The following is a 16962-nucleotide window of genomic DNA, read 5'->3' as shown; positions in this document are numbered from 1 at the left end:
GAGCTACTGCAGAGAGTCCAGCATAGGGCTATGAAAATGATCAGAGGGCTGGAGCACCTGCCCTATGAGGAACGGCTGCGAGAGCTGGGCCTCTTCAGCCTGGGGAAGAGAAGACTGAGGGGGGGATCTTATCAATGTGTACAAGTACCTGAAGGGAGGGTGTCAAGGGGACGGGGACAAACTCTTTTCAGTTGTCCCCTGTGACAGGACAAGAGGCAATGGGCAGAAATTGAAGCACAGGAAGCTCTGCCTGAGCGTGAGGGAGAATTTCTTCCTTGTGAGAGTGACGGAGCGCTGGCACAGGTTGCCCAGAGAGGTTGTGGAGTCTCCTTCTCTGGAGATCTTCAAGGCCCGCCTGGCTGCAACCCTGTCTACCATGCTCTAGGTGACCCTGCTGATCAGGGAGGTTGGCCTAAATGATCTCCAGAGGTCCCTGCCAACCTTACTAATTCTATGATTCTGTGATTCTAAGAACAGAGACTGAAGATCAGTTTGAGAATACAAAACATAAAATTTAATTCCTTCAACTAAATCAGCTAGCAATGTAGTCAGATGCTAGAGAAGAGCAAATGCAAAAATCATCAGAAGCACTATGAAATATAAATGTATTTGGATTTATGTGTACTATAAAAGGATCTCTATCAATATGTTTTTTATTGTCCTTTATAGAACCTTAAACATAGATGTATTAAAAAAACCTTACACATTCCTAATTCATACTGCAGAAATTCAAAATTAGTATAATATTAAATGTTATAACCAAATAATAATTTATATGATCCAAACAAAATAAAAAATAACTGCCCAATATAGAAAATGATTGAGAAATAAAAGGGAGTGCTGTCTTATCAAGTAAATAATTGAGGAAGAATATGAAAAATGTGCCTACAAACACAATGGGTATTTATCAAGTAAGCCTTTCCATTTCTTTTCAGTGGACTGTCAACAACTATGAGTATTTTTCTTCTGTCTGTTATAGAACTATCTATAATCAAAGCAAGAAAAAAATCATTGCTGTGCACTCAGCTTGCAAAGGCACTTAACATGTGTGTGTGTGTAAGTATAATAAAATATGTTATATGAATCTACATAAGCAATTAAAATGATATATATTTATATATCATGCTCTGGAAGCAGATGCAAAATAACAATGTTAAGAAAAAGCAACTGACTTTCAGAAATCAATTACATAAATTCAGTTCTTATGATCTTATGGCAGGGATGTCTTGCACCTTCAAACATTCTCTATACAATGATCTTAGAAAAAAACTTTGCACAGGTTAAACTGAAGAGTTGAAAATTTTCAGGAGGAGAAGATACCTAACTTTCTGGACTGAAGATAATTCATTTTGAAGGTAAATTTAATGGCTTTTGATAGCACTAATATCATCACAAAGGCAGCCAACAGATATCCAGGACTTGTGGTTCCTTTTTCATATAGTAAAGCACATGGTTAGCACAGATAGATATCTAAAGCAGAAATGACCCTAACAAAGGCACAAACAACTGACTGAACATTTGCCATGTCAAACGCTATTCTACTTTTGGTTTTACAAATAGAATTTATTATTACAAACTTCACCTTGGATTAGAACTCTCTCTTGAAGAAGAAAACATCTATTGTGGAAGCTGAACAAGACACTTCTATCCTAGAAAATGAATCTGATTCTGGCAAAATCACTGAATTTTGATGACCAACAAGTGTTCCAAAGAAGAAAATAGCATAAAACCCCAGGAAAAGAATGGAAACACAAAATAGGTACCAAATGCTATGATCTTGAAACAACAGAAACAATTTGACAAAATCCCCCTTCCCCCTGGGAAAAAAAAAGAAAAAAAAGAAAGAAAGAAAGAAGATCAGCTAAAGGAGTTATGACAGTAGAGGTTTGTCGTTCTCAGAAATGCTATTCAAAATTTAAAAAATTTCAGTACTTGTGAGTAAAGCACGAAGATGGTGGTTTCAGATTCTCCCCCTGTCCTCCCAAATCTGCAGGTTTTATGTACCATTTAAGAGTAAAGTCTGTATGTTAGGGAGCTCCTTTTGGAAAGCTTGCATTCTTTGCTTTAACTGCCATATGGTCCCCATGTGGTTAAACTGTAACTCAAAATAAAAATATGCATCCAGTCTGGAGAAACTTGAGAGATTCCAGCAGTGTCTTTGGGACCAAGAACAGTTGGAGTGAATAGTCCCTCTTGCACGGCAGAGCGCCAGACAAAAATTGCCTCAAGAGAGATTTAGTACACTGCAGCTTGAATTGGTGACTGGATTCAGCCAAATAATAGATCTGAGTTAAGCAGTCTGGTGACCATTCTGGCTACTCTACCTTCTATAATAATAATAATGATGATGATGATGATAATAATAATAGCACATGCAAGTGAGAGAAGACAACTGTACTGAGATGAAAAACATGTTCATGCTAGGTCTATGCAGTCTACATATTCTGTAATTTAGACAACACTCCAAACAACAGGTCAGTACAGGGAAAAGCAGAGTTCAAAAAAGAGATCAGAACTATGTGAAGGAACACAGATCTGAGAAACCTATGACAAAATAGTATACAAGAATGCTATATCCATTTGCCAGTGTTTTGTAAGGAGTGTACTTCACAATTAATTTCTCAGATTCTCAAGAATTAAAAGTTCTTGTTCAATATCCCAATGTTCTTTAGAGGACTCAAAAAAAGGTCATTTTCTACTTCCTGTATGTCTCTCTTGAAAGAAAGGAATCTAGACCTGGAAATGGGTGAGGTGGGGTGTAGTTCAGAAGGAACTGGCTTCACATCTGTCTGCCTTGGTGTTCAGTAGGGTCAAGCTTGATAGGCACATACGCTGGTGGTAGATAAAATACTAAGGGCAGTGTTATCTATGAAAACTGTGCATTTTCTTACTTGAATCGCTCCTCAATTCCTATTATGATTTTCTGTGGGAGAAAGGGGGTGTTAAAAATAAACTCATATCATTTAACAGCTGATATTAAGATGGAGAGGGATCTCTGTGAGAATTTTGGCTGCAGTTCAGCTTTGCGGCATGTGACCAAACACTTGAGTGGACTTCATCACACTGAACTTTAGACATCTTCAGTAACAATATTAAATCTAAGCTAACTAGCTTGTCTAACTCCTCTCTATAGCTTCTGTTGATAAATTCATAGGTTACAATTCATTTTGCAGATTTTAGATGAGGATATGAGGAAGAGGTAAGTCATACGCTACATACGCCTGTTTTTATTATCTGAGTACAAAGCCCTGGATGACTTTTAGATGTGAAAATCTACAGTGTAGATTTTTAAAATTAGGCAAGGTCAATCTCTTCTGCTTTGTCCTTTGACTTGACAAGCAGTATCTCAGATCATCTTTACACTGGTAATACAGTTTAATACCATCAAAAAATCACCAACTTGAATAGAGGTAGACAAACTGAACCTCCTTCATAGATTTTTGGCATAGGACCTCAAGTCACTCACATATTTCTAAAGAAAACAGACCACAAGACTGAAATATAACCTGGTCCCACCCTTCAACATCTGCAATGCCTTGCATACAGTACTTTGTGAAGAAAAAGTTTAAGTATGGTACTCTACCTTTCGAGCACACTTACCGAAAGGAGACATATGTATCATTATTCAGGAATGAGTAAAGTACTAGGGAGAATACCTGCTCTTAAGAAGTACTGATGATTCACACAAGGAACTGTTTTAGAACTGTTCTTCATGCACTTTACTTCCGCCAGACAGCTAGAGAAGGGTTGTAGCCTAAAAAGGATTATTTGTCTCCATTTTTTGGCTGGAAGTATTAAAAAGACTAACACCATTAGCACACAGTCTGCTACACTAGACATTAATATTAATGAGGACACAGAGTGAAAGAGGAGAAAGACACAACAGAAGTCCCATTCTGACGTAGCAGAGAGCAAAATGAAGCAAATGGTAAGTCAGTCTTATGCAGTCACTACTGACTGCAGATGGATAGGATGCAATGGCATAAACAAAAATTCAGCTTTAACAGTGGAACTCTCTGGGTTCATGCCTATTAGGAGTAAAACATAGATAACAACAGATCTCAAATTAGATTTTAACATCCACCCATGCAATTAAGAAAATCTCACAAAAACTCATGGTTTATTGCCTCATGTAAGGCAGTGCACATTTGACAGCTGCATCTTCAGTTGCAAATGCACTGTAAATATCAGAAGTCAGCACGAATTCTGGTGTGAGATCTGAATACACAGTCATCTTAGGCACATTGATACACACTGAAAAATTGCAAACTGAAAGACTATGAAATGTCCCAATCAAACAAATGACCCTGATAACTGGGTGATGGAAAAATGCCAGACAATATGCAGGATGTTGACAGCTTCTCTGCACTACAGAGTGGCTTCAGGAATTCTCTATATCCCAGTATATACAAAACCTTAAAGTGAATTGATAAATCTATGACTATATAGATTTACAAATTACTTCCAGTTTTAGAAGTAAATGCATTAGAACTGTAGCAACAATAAAATGGTAGTCATTGGAGAGAACAGCTTTTATCTTTTGGATGCATAAAAACTTCTGCCTACTTTAACTATATGTTGAAATATGTTCTTAACAGTTAAATCTTTAAAATCTCTTAGGAAAAACAGAGGAAATAATCTGTCTCATAATTCAGATTTTGTGTGCCAAATTTTGAATGTTTTTTCTACTTTCTGTATTATTGAAGATTAGCAATACGTTTGCAATTGTAAGTAGGACTAATACTCAAAATATTTTTAATTTGAGCTATTGTGGTGTTCACTTCGTAATATTTAAGTTTAATAAAGAGTATGCTTTCTAGTAAGTTCAACTTAAAATAGAAACCAAAAATATTAATATGTCAAAACATCTTATTAACATAAATTATTAGGTAGAAGTCCTTGTCTTTTCAAGCAGAATAACACAGTTTGATTCTCCTTGTTTTTTTTTATTTCTTACATTTAAATTCCATGTTTACTTGGTACTACTCAAATACATAAAGTGAAGGAAAATAAAGTTTTACACAGTTTACATGTAGAATGTGACTAAAAAATTCATAGTCAACACAGGGAAAATAAACAAAACTAAGCATCAGTTAAATATTTAGAAAATTCTACTGACAATTTTTTGCTTAAATGTCTATCACTTTAACTGACCCTCTGTATCACTTAAAATACACATGCCAATCCCCTAATCCAAGCAAGTTGTATTTTGCCAATAAAGCTTTCTATTATCAAGAGAGCAAAAATGTATTCATATTGTATTTCTATTAACTGACATTATTAAGTCTTGTTTTATTATCACAGTTTTTAAGATACTAAAAAAATAAACTGCTAAGCAGAAAGCACTACTTAGCACACAGTCATTTAGTGTGTATCACTGCAAAAGAAAGATAATTCCTTAAAGAATATATATAAAAACCGGTAAAATATTCTAAACAGCAGAGCTCCAAGAAAAAGAATGAGTGTACCTATCTGTTAAATCCTTCTTCTTCCTAAATTCAGTACTATTTGGAACTCAAGTTTAATTAAAGCTTGACATCAACAGAACAGATAACAAAAATGAGAAATACTGCTTAGGAGCATATTTTTCCTTGTAAAATATGAGCTAGAAACTTCTCTACACTCATTTAGCAATGTAAATGTCACTTTGTTTCTCCAAGCTTTAAACTGAGAATAGCTCCAGGGCTTACTTGTGATGCAGAAATGTCCCTGTAATCTACTTAGAAAACATGCAGAACATTAATAGAAACTAGAATCCTGGAACATAAACGTAGCATAAGAAAAATGATAATTACTCTGGCTTAACATTTAAAAAGAGAGTTAAGCATTGTACATCAGCAGTTTTTTTTATATAAAACAAGTTGCAGCACACAGATGAGCAGGAAGTCATTCACTTTGGAAACTCAAATAATTTTGACATTATCATGTACAATCTTTTAAACAGAAAAGAGAGGAAAGAAGCAGAGCTAGAGATTGTTTGAAGGCACCTGTTACCAATCACTTCTTTTCAGTCGTATCTTCCCCTTGCCCTTTGCTTTCCCCTTTCCCCCTTTCCCCTTTTCTGCTTCCCCACATCTCCCTTCCTCCTTCCCCCCAACAAAGCAGTTGTCTCCTTTTATCCAGTAAGCTTCCATCGCTCATGAAACATGTTCTGTCCTCCTCCTTGCTGCTCCAAAGCTTTTTATGAGCCTCTAAACTTCTCCCTACCTCTGATTTTGCAAATGACAGCTATTGCTACTCTCAAACTTCCTAAATCTAATACACTGGCTTTCTGACCTAAGTTAGTTCTTGTCAATCTTCTTTAGCATAATTTAATTACAGTTAAGGACAGTATTAGCCATACTTTAAAGTATGATTAATAATGAAATGCTGAAAAGTCATCTGGAATCCTCAAGGTCATTCCCGAGATAAAATGAAACTGTGGGAGCAGAAAGTCTAGCAGCAAAGGACATCCGATACGGAGAATACAAAGATAAGAAAGATAAACAAGAATATAACAGCAACTAGTCAAAGTGAGGTGAAGCACAGACACTTCAGGAGACTTTGCATCTCCTCAAAAGAGAAAAAGAATAAAAACATCCCATCTTTTCTTTATTGGCCAGATAAAGGGATGATAACTGAGAAGTTATGGGATTTTGTACAGGATAATGGTGTGAGATGCCTATGTACAAGCATACAGACTCCCAGATTCTCCATCAAGTAGACTGAGAATCAAAGAAACAACACAAGAATAAAAAAGTTGTCTATGGAGTACGGAAATATTAAAATCGCTGACCAACGTCACCGAATTGCAGATGTTTCTGGTAATTCATATGGCGACATTTAAAGCCTAGCATTCAAGATTTATAGAAAGCCTCTGGATCCTTGGCCTGTTTACTTACGTACTGCTTACAACTTACTCCAGGAGCTTTGGAGAAGTCTTAGAGCCATCAACAAACTACGCATACCTTAACAGGTTTAATTAGTAGCTGCTCCTCCTACTGGATCACACAGAATCTCTCCAATCTTACACATACATTGAAAAAAGCATTTGGCAAAATTTTATTGAAAAACAAAAATAAGTTAAGTCTTTCTGCACTTTTTAAAGCTAATGAAATAACTATTTTCTATTCTTTATTCTACCTTCCTCTCTCATTTGTTCTTCTTTTCTATTCTTACTCGTTTCCTACACAATGCTGCCTTATGTTTCTCTCCTCTTCTTGAACCCAGTCAGATCCTGTTTGCTTGAACAGAACAACCCACATTTCTCATTCACATTAGACTCTAGCCCTCTGTGATTTTATTTTTTCAGTTAATGAAAAAGTACTAGTGAAGCTACTGAAGAAAACTTATTATAGATACTGGTTTTTAGAACCAGTTGAAAATAAAGAAAAGAGAACTAGAGTTCTGTAGAAGTGGCTGACTAAGGACAGTATGACACAATCTCTCCGGCCATATCAGAATTGCTGAACAGAACAGTGCTAGGGACTGAGCTTAAGCACTGAACCCTGACAAGCTTTTCTGCAGAAGTGCTAGTTTGCTCCCCAGTTCTGTTCTGGACCACTTCAACTAGTTCTCATAAAAGTATGGTTCTAGAAACATTCCTGGAACAGCTTCCAAGAGCCAGGATGGGCAAAATTGCACCCAAATTTGTCTCCTTTGGTCCCACACAGTATCCCAACGCTATCGCAGCAGACTCTGCATCCTCAAGCATGTCACATGCCTTCATGTCACTTTCAGCCTTTACATTAGTTGAGATACTTTGAATTAAAAACACAAATCCCAACAAAAATAACGTCTGTCTGTTAGGTAAAAAAAAACTATCACGTGAGCCCAAAGGAGACTGGTCCAGACTGCTACACACTGTGGACACATCTGGTCTGGTCTTGAGGACAACAGTTATAGGCAGTATGCAAGTAATCTGGCTGTGCCATTTGCTTCCAGTGACAGGGATAAGTCCCTGGCCTTCCTTTATTTACTAGTATACACAGCTCCTGGAATAAAGATCAAAACTAAATACCATTATTCCAAAGTGTACATGTAATATATAGGTACATGCATATTGCTTTTGAAAAGTAAATATAAAATACCCATTCTACAGTTAAAATTAAAAAAGGTTAGATTTTTTCTTAAGAGACTCACTGGACTTTGGGTAATGGCCTTTTCAAGAGACAAGTATTAAAAAATAAATTTSATCATAAATTCTCAGAACAATACAAAGCAAAAATTTGTTTGTGATACTACTTCCAAATTAAAATCACTTCACATATTAAAAAACTTAACAAAAGAGGCAATTTGTATGTATTAAGGAAAATAAATACTAGTAAGATTTTCTTTTCAAGCTTTTAAACACTGAAAAAAGAAAAAATGGCTATGACTAAGAGACAACATTAAGACACATGGATTCTTGGATAACTCATGCTTCTATCAAAACTCTGTAGAGTTTTGAGAAAACAAACATTTCTTTCATTGTGGATGCTGGTTCTACAACACAGGGCTAATAATACTCTTCTGCATTAAGTTATAATATTTGCGAGGTGTTTAGTTACAGTTAAGAAGACCAGATAAATATTCAGTTATTAAAAAGTATTATTTTGACATATTGTTAAGAAAGAGTGAAAATCTGGAAAAGGGTAAGAGATACATGGAAGTAAAAGAAAAGCATTGTTTATTCATAAATGGTAAGTTATACTTCAGATCTGGAAAGCTTTCGACCTGTTAATTAGAATATAAATTCAACATAATAGTTTCTTAGGCAACCAACATTTTAACACTAACCTAGGTAGACTATTCTCAGCAAGAACAGGTAAATAGCAGCTTTTTCAATATGATTCAAAAACAATGAGGGCTTTCAATAGCTAACTAAATGGATTTTAATTTAGCCTAGTTTAAGATTCATACCAATTCAGGCACAAATATTAAGACAGATTTAGCCTTCACTTCTACTGAAGTGACATAGAAATTTACTAACATAAGCTAAACTGATTTAAGTAAACTAATAGCAACCAAACCCCATGTGTTAGCATCTGTTTAACTGACTGGTATCAAATAGGTTTATTTAAACTACTGCTACAAACTTTCTTCTCTTTCTCATAGCAGACAGCCAGAGCCTGATTTCTGGTTGCTGACTTCACTTGAAGAGCTTTGGCACAGTAACACATCAGTGTGTCAATAATGCAGGTGACTGGTTCAGCAAGCTACATTCTATCACTTGCACACACTGCTGCCAACATACCCAAGTGCATAGGTGTGGAAAGGAGATAAAATCTCAGYTGATTTTCATATCTTTTTACCAATATATGACATTCATGTACTGATAACTAATTGTGTCTGTATAAACAACTATGTTATAGGAAGGTAATGAATATTATAAACAACCTTCATTTGCACTGTTAGTGTCATAAATTTTATCCTTTTATTTCTTACTATGGCAGTATCACTGCTGATTTTAATATTATAGATTAAAATTACTCTATTGCCAGACTTACTGAGCTTTGCACACAGATAATTTCAAACAGTTTTAAGAAAAGGAAAAAGCAGTGTAAATTAAGATTAAAATTCCTCTATTTAAGCAACTCAAACTGTTCTTAACACTTACCAGATGACCTATTTAATAACCTTCTGTTGGTATCTTTTACCTCACTCACTTTTGCTTCTTTTTATGCCTCCTAGACAATTTATATTTAAAAAATAAAAATAAAATCTCTATTTGATAAACTTGCTCTGCTTTTTGCAGAAATAGGTTGCCAACTCCACATTGCAGCAGTTTGTTCATTTTAGAAAGATTTAGAAATCAGTTCCTATACTTTTGATTTAGAATTAGAAATGCTATATTAAATAGTTTAGATTTTGCACATTACTGCTTTACGCTACAGTGATAAGCCTGCATCTTGAATATTTGAAGAAACAGTACAATGCCATACATCAAAGCACAGCAAATTTATAACCTCCTAAATGTAACCTCAGAAAATGATTACTAAAGCTTCTTGCCAAACATCTGAGTGCTGACAGACTGTTCTTCCAAGTTTTTATCAGAAGTTTAGAAGCCAATGGATAAAGCTTAAAATTGCACTTCTGATGTTCCAAAATATTAACAACTGCACCAAGCATGAAAGCCAATGGAAATACCAAGATCACACAACTTATGGTAAATATTTCTTTTACTCAAAAGCTGAGTGTTGGAATAAAGAGAAAAAAAGCCCTCAAACAGATAAACAGAATCACAGGTCAAGAGCTGCAGCTAAAAAGACCTACAGGATTCATCCAACCTAACTAGCACTTAATAAAGCATAAAGTTTTGAAGAATGGTACAGAAGCTTGATGGGCCTGGACACAAAATGCCTTTCCCCCCTTTCCCAGTAATATTAACATATATATATTTTTACTTGCTCTTTTGCTTGCTGGACCTTTTCCAAAGATGATTCAACCTGTTAACCTAACAGATAGCAATTCCATTTTTTTATTTTTTTTTGGGGGGTAGGGGGAACTGTGTTAGATTTCTGTTTTGTTATCTGAATGGTCTCAGTGCGGGATTAGAGAAGTGCCAGAGTTGGTGCAAGATAGGGGGAGAGAAAAAGCTAGGAAAAAAAGCAATAAGACCTTGTTAGCTATTGGGTCAACTCAGTTGTAATGTGTAATTTCATCCTGATTTATTATCTGAAGGAATATCCTTTCCTCTTATGCCTCTCTGATTATACAGAGATATTAGGGCAATAAAGATCCTCATTTGCAGGTATAAGGTTAAGCGCCTAAGAGAGAGTGGGATGAATCAAAACCAGAAGTCTTTGTGTGCTTTGATCTACAGTTAAACAGTCAAAAGTGTGACTGATTAAAAAGATACAAATAATACTCCTATATCTGAAATATTCTTTTCAAAAAAATCAGCATTGTCTACTAGAAGGTTATTAACAGGAGACTCATTGCTCCTACAAATAATGCTTTAAGCTTCTGATGGATCTGGAAAAACAATGAAAAACACTACTGGTTATGTTGATAATACATATAAAATTTCCGAGGTGCTTCAACCATCTGAAAAATTTGGCTGTATTAATAACTCTACTTGCTATCTTGCATTGAGGGCTTTACAAACGGCATTATAATACTGTATATCCTAGTTCCTTCTGACAGTTCGAAGAGGGAAGCAGTACAATGAAGGATCTACCCTTCACARGATGAGCCCTAAATATCATCTCAGCGTGATTCTAGAAACCGATGGCTTGCAGTAATGTAACTGAACCCACTTTCAAATAGTAGAACTTACCCATATGAAGAAGAAAGGAATTTTTACACTACCAGCAGATACTCAGTGATATAAATGAGAAGCTAAATAAAAAAGTTTTCCATGTTCATTTACTCACTAATTCGGAAAAAAAAAGCAAAGAAAAGGCCAAAAAATTTAAGAATTTGAGCCAAAATTCAAAAAAGCTTCCATTTCCCTCCCATATGAACAGATTCAATATTTTATGAATGCATATAGTCAAATGACCRCTTTTGGCTTCAATTTTCCACAGTAAAATATAATCGTAATCAAATTACCTTAGTTCTGTTCACATAATTTTAAAATAATGAACTATTTTATTACATGAAATAATATCTAGTGTCATTGTTTCTTCTGTAATAAAAGAGCTCACATAGGAGGCCTCCATGAATTCTTCCATAGTTCAGAACTTAAATATTTAACTTTTCTCTCTCAAATTTAAAATATGCGAAAAGGAAACTAAGATTAAGCACACATGTAAGTATTTCTTTATACAAACAAATGTACAGAAATGCTGTAATTACCTCCAAAGCAAGCATTCTAAATCCAACTGATATCACATGGAGATAAAACTGAACTCCCCCCACCAAACCCTAACATTTCATTAAAAAGAGTTAATATAATCCAAGACCACACAGATTGWAATACCTTAAATCAAAACCATATAGTTATTGCAACTATCATTTAAGGTAGTATAAGGTTGTTTTGGCATTTTGCTTGTAATTTTAACATACTAAAACGTCAATTTATCTTAACTACGAATATCCTGGGTTTATCCATTTTATGAATTCTAATGTTCTTGGAAACACAAGGGAAATAAGACAATTCCTAACAAGAAATGACAATATAGTATGGATGATGACTAAACAAAAAAGATAGTGATTACATTATATGATATCATGTACAAAATATTCAAAACTATAATGCATATTCTTCTCAGATTTTGTAATTCAGTAGTTACAGACTTATATTTAAAAATGTATACCCTGTCTAAACAAGGTACGTCTTGATTAGCCAAAGATTAGGCAATATTTTTTAATATCAGCAGGGGTATTTATCGTGAAATTGTGATGGTTCTGCATATTTTTATACGGTTATATTAAGGTGAAGACTAATTCACTAATTCACTATAAACTAAGTTGTCCTATCTAAACAAAGGTTTCAACACATGAGACAATTGAGTGCCTTTCAGGGAAATTTTAAAAACTAAGACCACTGTAAGAGGCCTGCCTTAAAGTTAAAAAATAAAAGGCTGCATTAGGAATCAACAAAAGTGAGGAAAGGCAAACACAAAAYCAAATTAAAGAGAATGCTACTTGTTATTTTCACATATACTCCTAAAAATAACTTGTGTTTATTTATATGCTTTTTAGTTTTTTGCATAGTACTAGCATTTCACAGTTTTTTTCCCTTAAATATGCAACTTCTAATGTTATTTTTCAATAACTATCCTTTTCTACATATGTGACTTGTAAAACATTATTGCTGTTACGTAAAACTGTTAGGTATGACTAATATGGCCTATTTTTAACAGTTATATAAAGAAATTTGACAAAACTGCAAGCATTTTGGAAATATTTGCTCAGTTTTTTAACATCAAGGGTAAAAGYAATATTCATCATGAAGCCTTTTTCATACTCAAGCATTGGCTTTCTTTTTTTGAAAATTTTAAGTGGTGGAATGACATGAAACAGTAAATGGCTGCATATTAGATAGTCACAGAGATTAATGTTATTTGGATATAAAGACTGTTGCACAGCTTTAAGGTAGAAATTTTGTAGTTTTCTTACAAAACATTGCTAAGTCCTTTCTTTATTTACCATTTAATACTGGCTTTAGTCAGCTGTAATGCATGTTGGTTGATACAACACTCTTAGAACTAGGCATCCAAGGCATAGCTACTTGGGAGTAGACTGTCTGGAGAGAAGTGGTAGAAGCAGCAAATTTTTAAAGAAATTAATTTTCAAACAGTCTGTCAACTGCCTGTTGTTTCATAGCCATATCAAAGACACCAAAGCTAAGAAAAAAAACTTTGAAAAATAACTGAACATCTTTAAAAATAAACTCAGATGAGAGAACTAGTTTTATAATAGCAAGAGCAGATGATTGCTTTGCTAGAAGAAATAATATCCCAATCTTTACTGAGTGATTCAGCTATGATACAAGTCATTTGATCATCAGGATTATCAAGTAAGATAGCATACTGCATTTTGTTTTTTTCTAATTATCTATTGAATGCAGGTTTAAAAAAATATAAAAGTATTTTATAGTAATATTGTAATTTCGCAAAGAAAAAACAAAGGAAAAAGAGTAAGCTGAATTTTACATAAAAACTATTTTGTGTTATGGTAAATTATTCTTCTAGAAACAAAATAAAAAAGCAACCCTAAATATAATTCAAACTGAACATTAACCTCAAATTTAGTCTTAAATCTGAAATTTGGACATAAGGGGTGGATTCAGACATCAGAAATAACAGATAGTGAACGATCACTTCTGATGTACCTACAGACGATCCTGCCAGGTCAATGACACCTGCAGGATATTACAGCGAAGCATGTTCAATAATTAGCTCTGTTCTGTAATTAGACTGTTTTAATCTCAATGCATGGAACTTTTCACAAGCACTACAATAAATTCAGAGTGTTAAATGCAAAAACTGTTCCAGGAGGAAATTGCATCAGATGGCCACCCAGTGTGATTCAGCACAGAGAGTAAACAAGTTAAAAACTTGTGTTCTTTTTCACTTTTATTTCAGTCGACTCTTTCCTATTTGAGGTCTGCACTCAGGGAAAAGAATGAGTACAGTTTTCACTTAAGTTGATGGTCATTTAGGCTCAGCTGTCAGTGAGATTGCTTTGGTTTGGTTTTAACAGAAAATAGTATTGTAACTAGTGAACACAGACAAACTAGTTTGGACCAATTCATGATAATTTTGGTGAAATGATCTGAGAAGGGATTTTAAGGGGAATAGCACGGGAAGGAGATGAAGGAGAACAGTTTTGGAGGTGTGAACGAGGGCATTTTCACAGAATTATTCATAATGACTCTATCTTCTCTTTCTGAAGAGGTAACAGGTAATTTAGATCACTATATACATCTAGCTAGTGCTGTTTTTCATCATATTAATTATTTTATATTTACTAACACTATATTTTCTCTGCAAGTCCTTGCCAAATTATTCAGCAGCTCTGAGAGATCATTTAACAGCTCCTCATGGTCAGCTTTTGTTTTATACTTTGAAGCATCAGCAAACTTTCATATCACTAGTCACCCCTTTTCAGATCATTTTATCTGTGGGACTCCTTTAGTAAGCTTCATTTATTTCTATCCTTTTTCCAGACATTTAATTTGCAAAAGAATTTTCTCTCAAACCCCAAGACAGTTTAGTCTCTTAAGACTGTTTAGAGATGGATCTTGAAAAAAGCCTTTGAGTATCCTCATAAAGTTAACTTACATATAAGATTTCACATACTTCCCATTTTTAGATCTGAGAATGTACTGCAGAAGCAACCTGACTCCTTGCCTGAATGAAACTTGGGTGAATACCTATAGATTTATGCTGACTCTCGTCTGGATGACAACCAATCTGGGTGCCTTCCATCCTGTCTCCTCTCCCCAGAGCCTATCCTGGAGTTGAAAAGAAACTCCAATGTGTGTACCAGAAGTGAATTATGGAATGCTTAACCCAGGCTTCTGGTCTTCATGACTGGGGAGCAGTGGGAGATTCTGGGCATACTGTGGCACATGTAGGCCTTGCAGATTACAAGTGGTGTATATCAATACATCATCTTTCCCTAGATACTTGTTAAATCCTTGCCAAAACACTAAAGACAGTGAGGCATATCTGTTATACGCATAGGAAAAAGAAAGGGCAGTGAGAGTAGGTCTGCCGGCCAGAGTAAGCCAGAGAGAAATTAGCAGCTCAGAGTACAACTCAGAACCTCCTAGGTGTCTGACAGACACTATCACCTGTTTCTGAAAACTACAGAGACAGCATAAAACAACAGAGCAAACTGAACTAAACCAATTTTTTTCCCATGATTTAACAGGAAGGAGAGATAAAACACATTTATGGTAGTAATGCTAAAATAGGAAGATTACCTCGCGATGATTTAGAAGTCTCTCCAAATCTGCTGCCATTTGATTCTTGACACGCAGCAAAGCTGTCTTCTCTTTATTTAAAAGACTGGTAAAAAGAAGATAGGCAATACAGCAATAGCAACAGATAATCTCTTTTAATCTGGTATTCTGGTTGAAACATGCATTTTCTAAAGCTAAATACTGTTAACAACGAAAATCTGCTCAAGTAAATACAGCAAATGATCCTTCTGTATGTTCAAGTATTGAAGTTTTTTTTATAAATGTCTGAATGCATAGATACATGAAAAATTTAACAAACAAATGCTATTCAAAATCATCATAAAATATTTTTCTCTTTGCTTCTTGGAAGGGTAATTTAAAAATATTTTCAGAACATTCTATCATAATCTATTGGTTTCTTCCAGGTAAAATGGGCTCATTTTGCAAATAAAAGTAAGGTTTCCTATACTTATACTTCCATATCAAAATGACTTTTTGATTCCTTTATATTTAATAAATCAATAATAGCAACACACATAATTTCCTCAAAACTACCTGTCTTAATAGCACTGTATTTAGAGATTTGTAAATAACAAATAGAAAGAAGAACATACTCGAACTCTCTTTTAGCTTGGTAGTTTCTGCAAAAATTGTAGATCTATTTTTGCCATTTATTATTTTGTACTACAAGAGAATCCAGGGCATCAAGTATGTTTTGTGAACAAAGTAATGAAAACAGTTTTAGCATAAAAGTATGCTTTTGTAGCACAAGGTCAAGTTTAATTTTAATAGTCCTTTCTTTTAATAGTTATAGGATATGAACATTTGAAATGTTCAGCATACACATTCTAAGCTTAGGCAGCAATTCTTCTAATACAATTAAATATATTTTCACATTCAGCCTCAACATCAGATTCTAACAATAAACTTCAGATTAATGCATTCATAAAGCCTATGTATTATCTATTTTGTTATAACAGCGGCAAAGATTTTCTTTAGAAGTTCAGTATTACCCACAATTAACATGACTCAACCAAATAGCTTTTATAAAAAAGKATAATTTAAACAAACAATTCAGCAAAAAGCAACTTAGCATGTGGAGTGCAAATATGCAGTACTGAATATAGGTCATGAGATTCAAAAGCACATTAAAATATGGAGCAATTACATATGTTGCAAACAGATATTTTAATATTCCCAGTATTTAATTCCCAGAAATAATCAACRAAATACATCAACTTTTTCTTCAACTGGTTGTGTATCATCAGCTTGTTTTAAATAAGCAATGTCATTTTTTATCCTGGGGATTTCCTGACAGTTCTCTACAAGCTCTGTACTGTATATTATGACTATCAATTCCTTCTAGGCATTCATTAATTCTCAGGAAAATTTTACACTTTGACCAAATTGCTTAAGTTGCATTACTGAAAGTTATTTAAAAGGAAACTAGTAACATTTGTGAAACATTACAGAGATAATTTTTTCAAGTATTTTATCTTCTGTGCCATTTTTAATCATAATGAAATTGTTGTGCTATTTTTTCCTGGCTTCATGTATTGTAACCTAATGATATTTCATTTTTTCTTGGCTTTTATGTACTTTCTAACAGCAGAAAACAATCCTTTTAGAGAATGAGTCACAAA

The 16962-nt window shown here is 34.3% G+C and overlaps 1 protein-coding gene across 3 annotated transcripts in view; it reads right to left on the bottom strand.

Annotated features, from left to right (window-relative positions):
- The window catches only part of PIBF1 (progesterone immunomodulatory binding factor 1), a 126175-nt gene that overhangs the window by 10688 nt on the left and 98525 nt on the right, over positions 1-16962 (bottom strand). For all 3 annotated transcript variants that reach the window (XM_085309499.1, XM_085309501.1, XM_085309500.1), the window contains one exon: positions 15341-15425. In XM_085309499.1, coding sequence (XP_085165625.1) covers positions 15341-15425 — 85 coding nt within the window. The remainder of the gene's footprint in view (positions 1-15340; positions 15426-16962) is intronic.

This window comes from Rhea americana, unplaced genomic scaffold (assembly GCF_003343005.1).
Source record: "Rhea americana isolate MKP2758 unplaced genomic scaffold, rheAme1 scaffold_3, whole genome shotgun sequence".
NCBI classification, from domain to species: Eukaryota; Metazoa; Chordata; class Aves; order Rheiformes; family Rheidae; genus Rhea; species Rhea americana.
The sequence above is the reverse complement of the archived record's forward strand: the minus strand, read 5'-3'. Positions and strand labels throughout refer to the sequence as shown.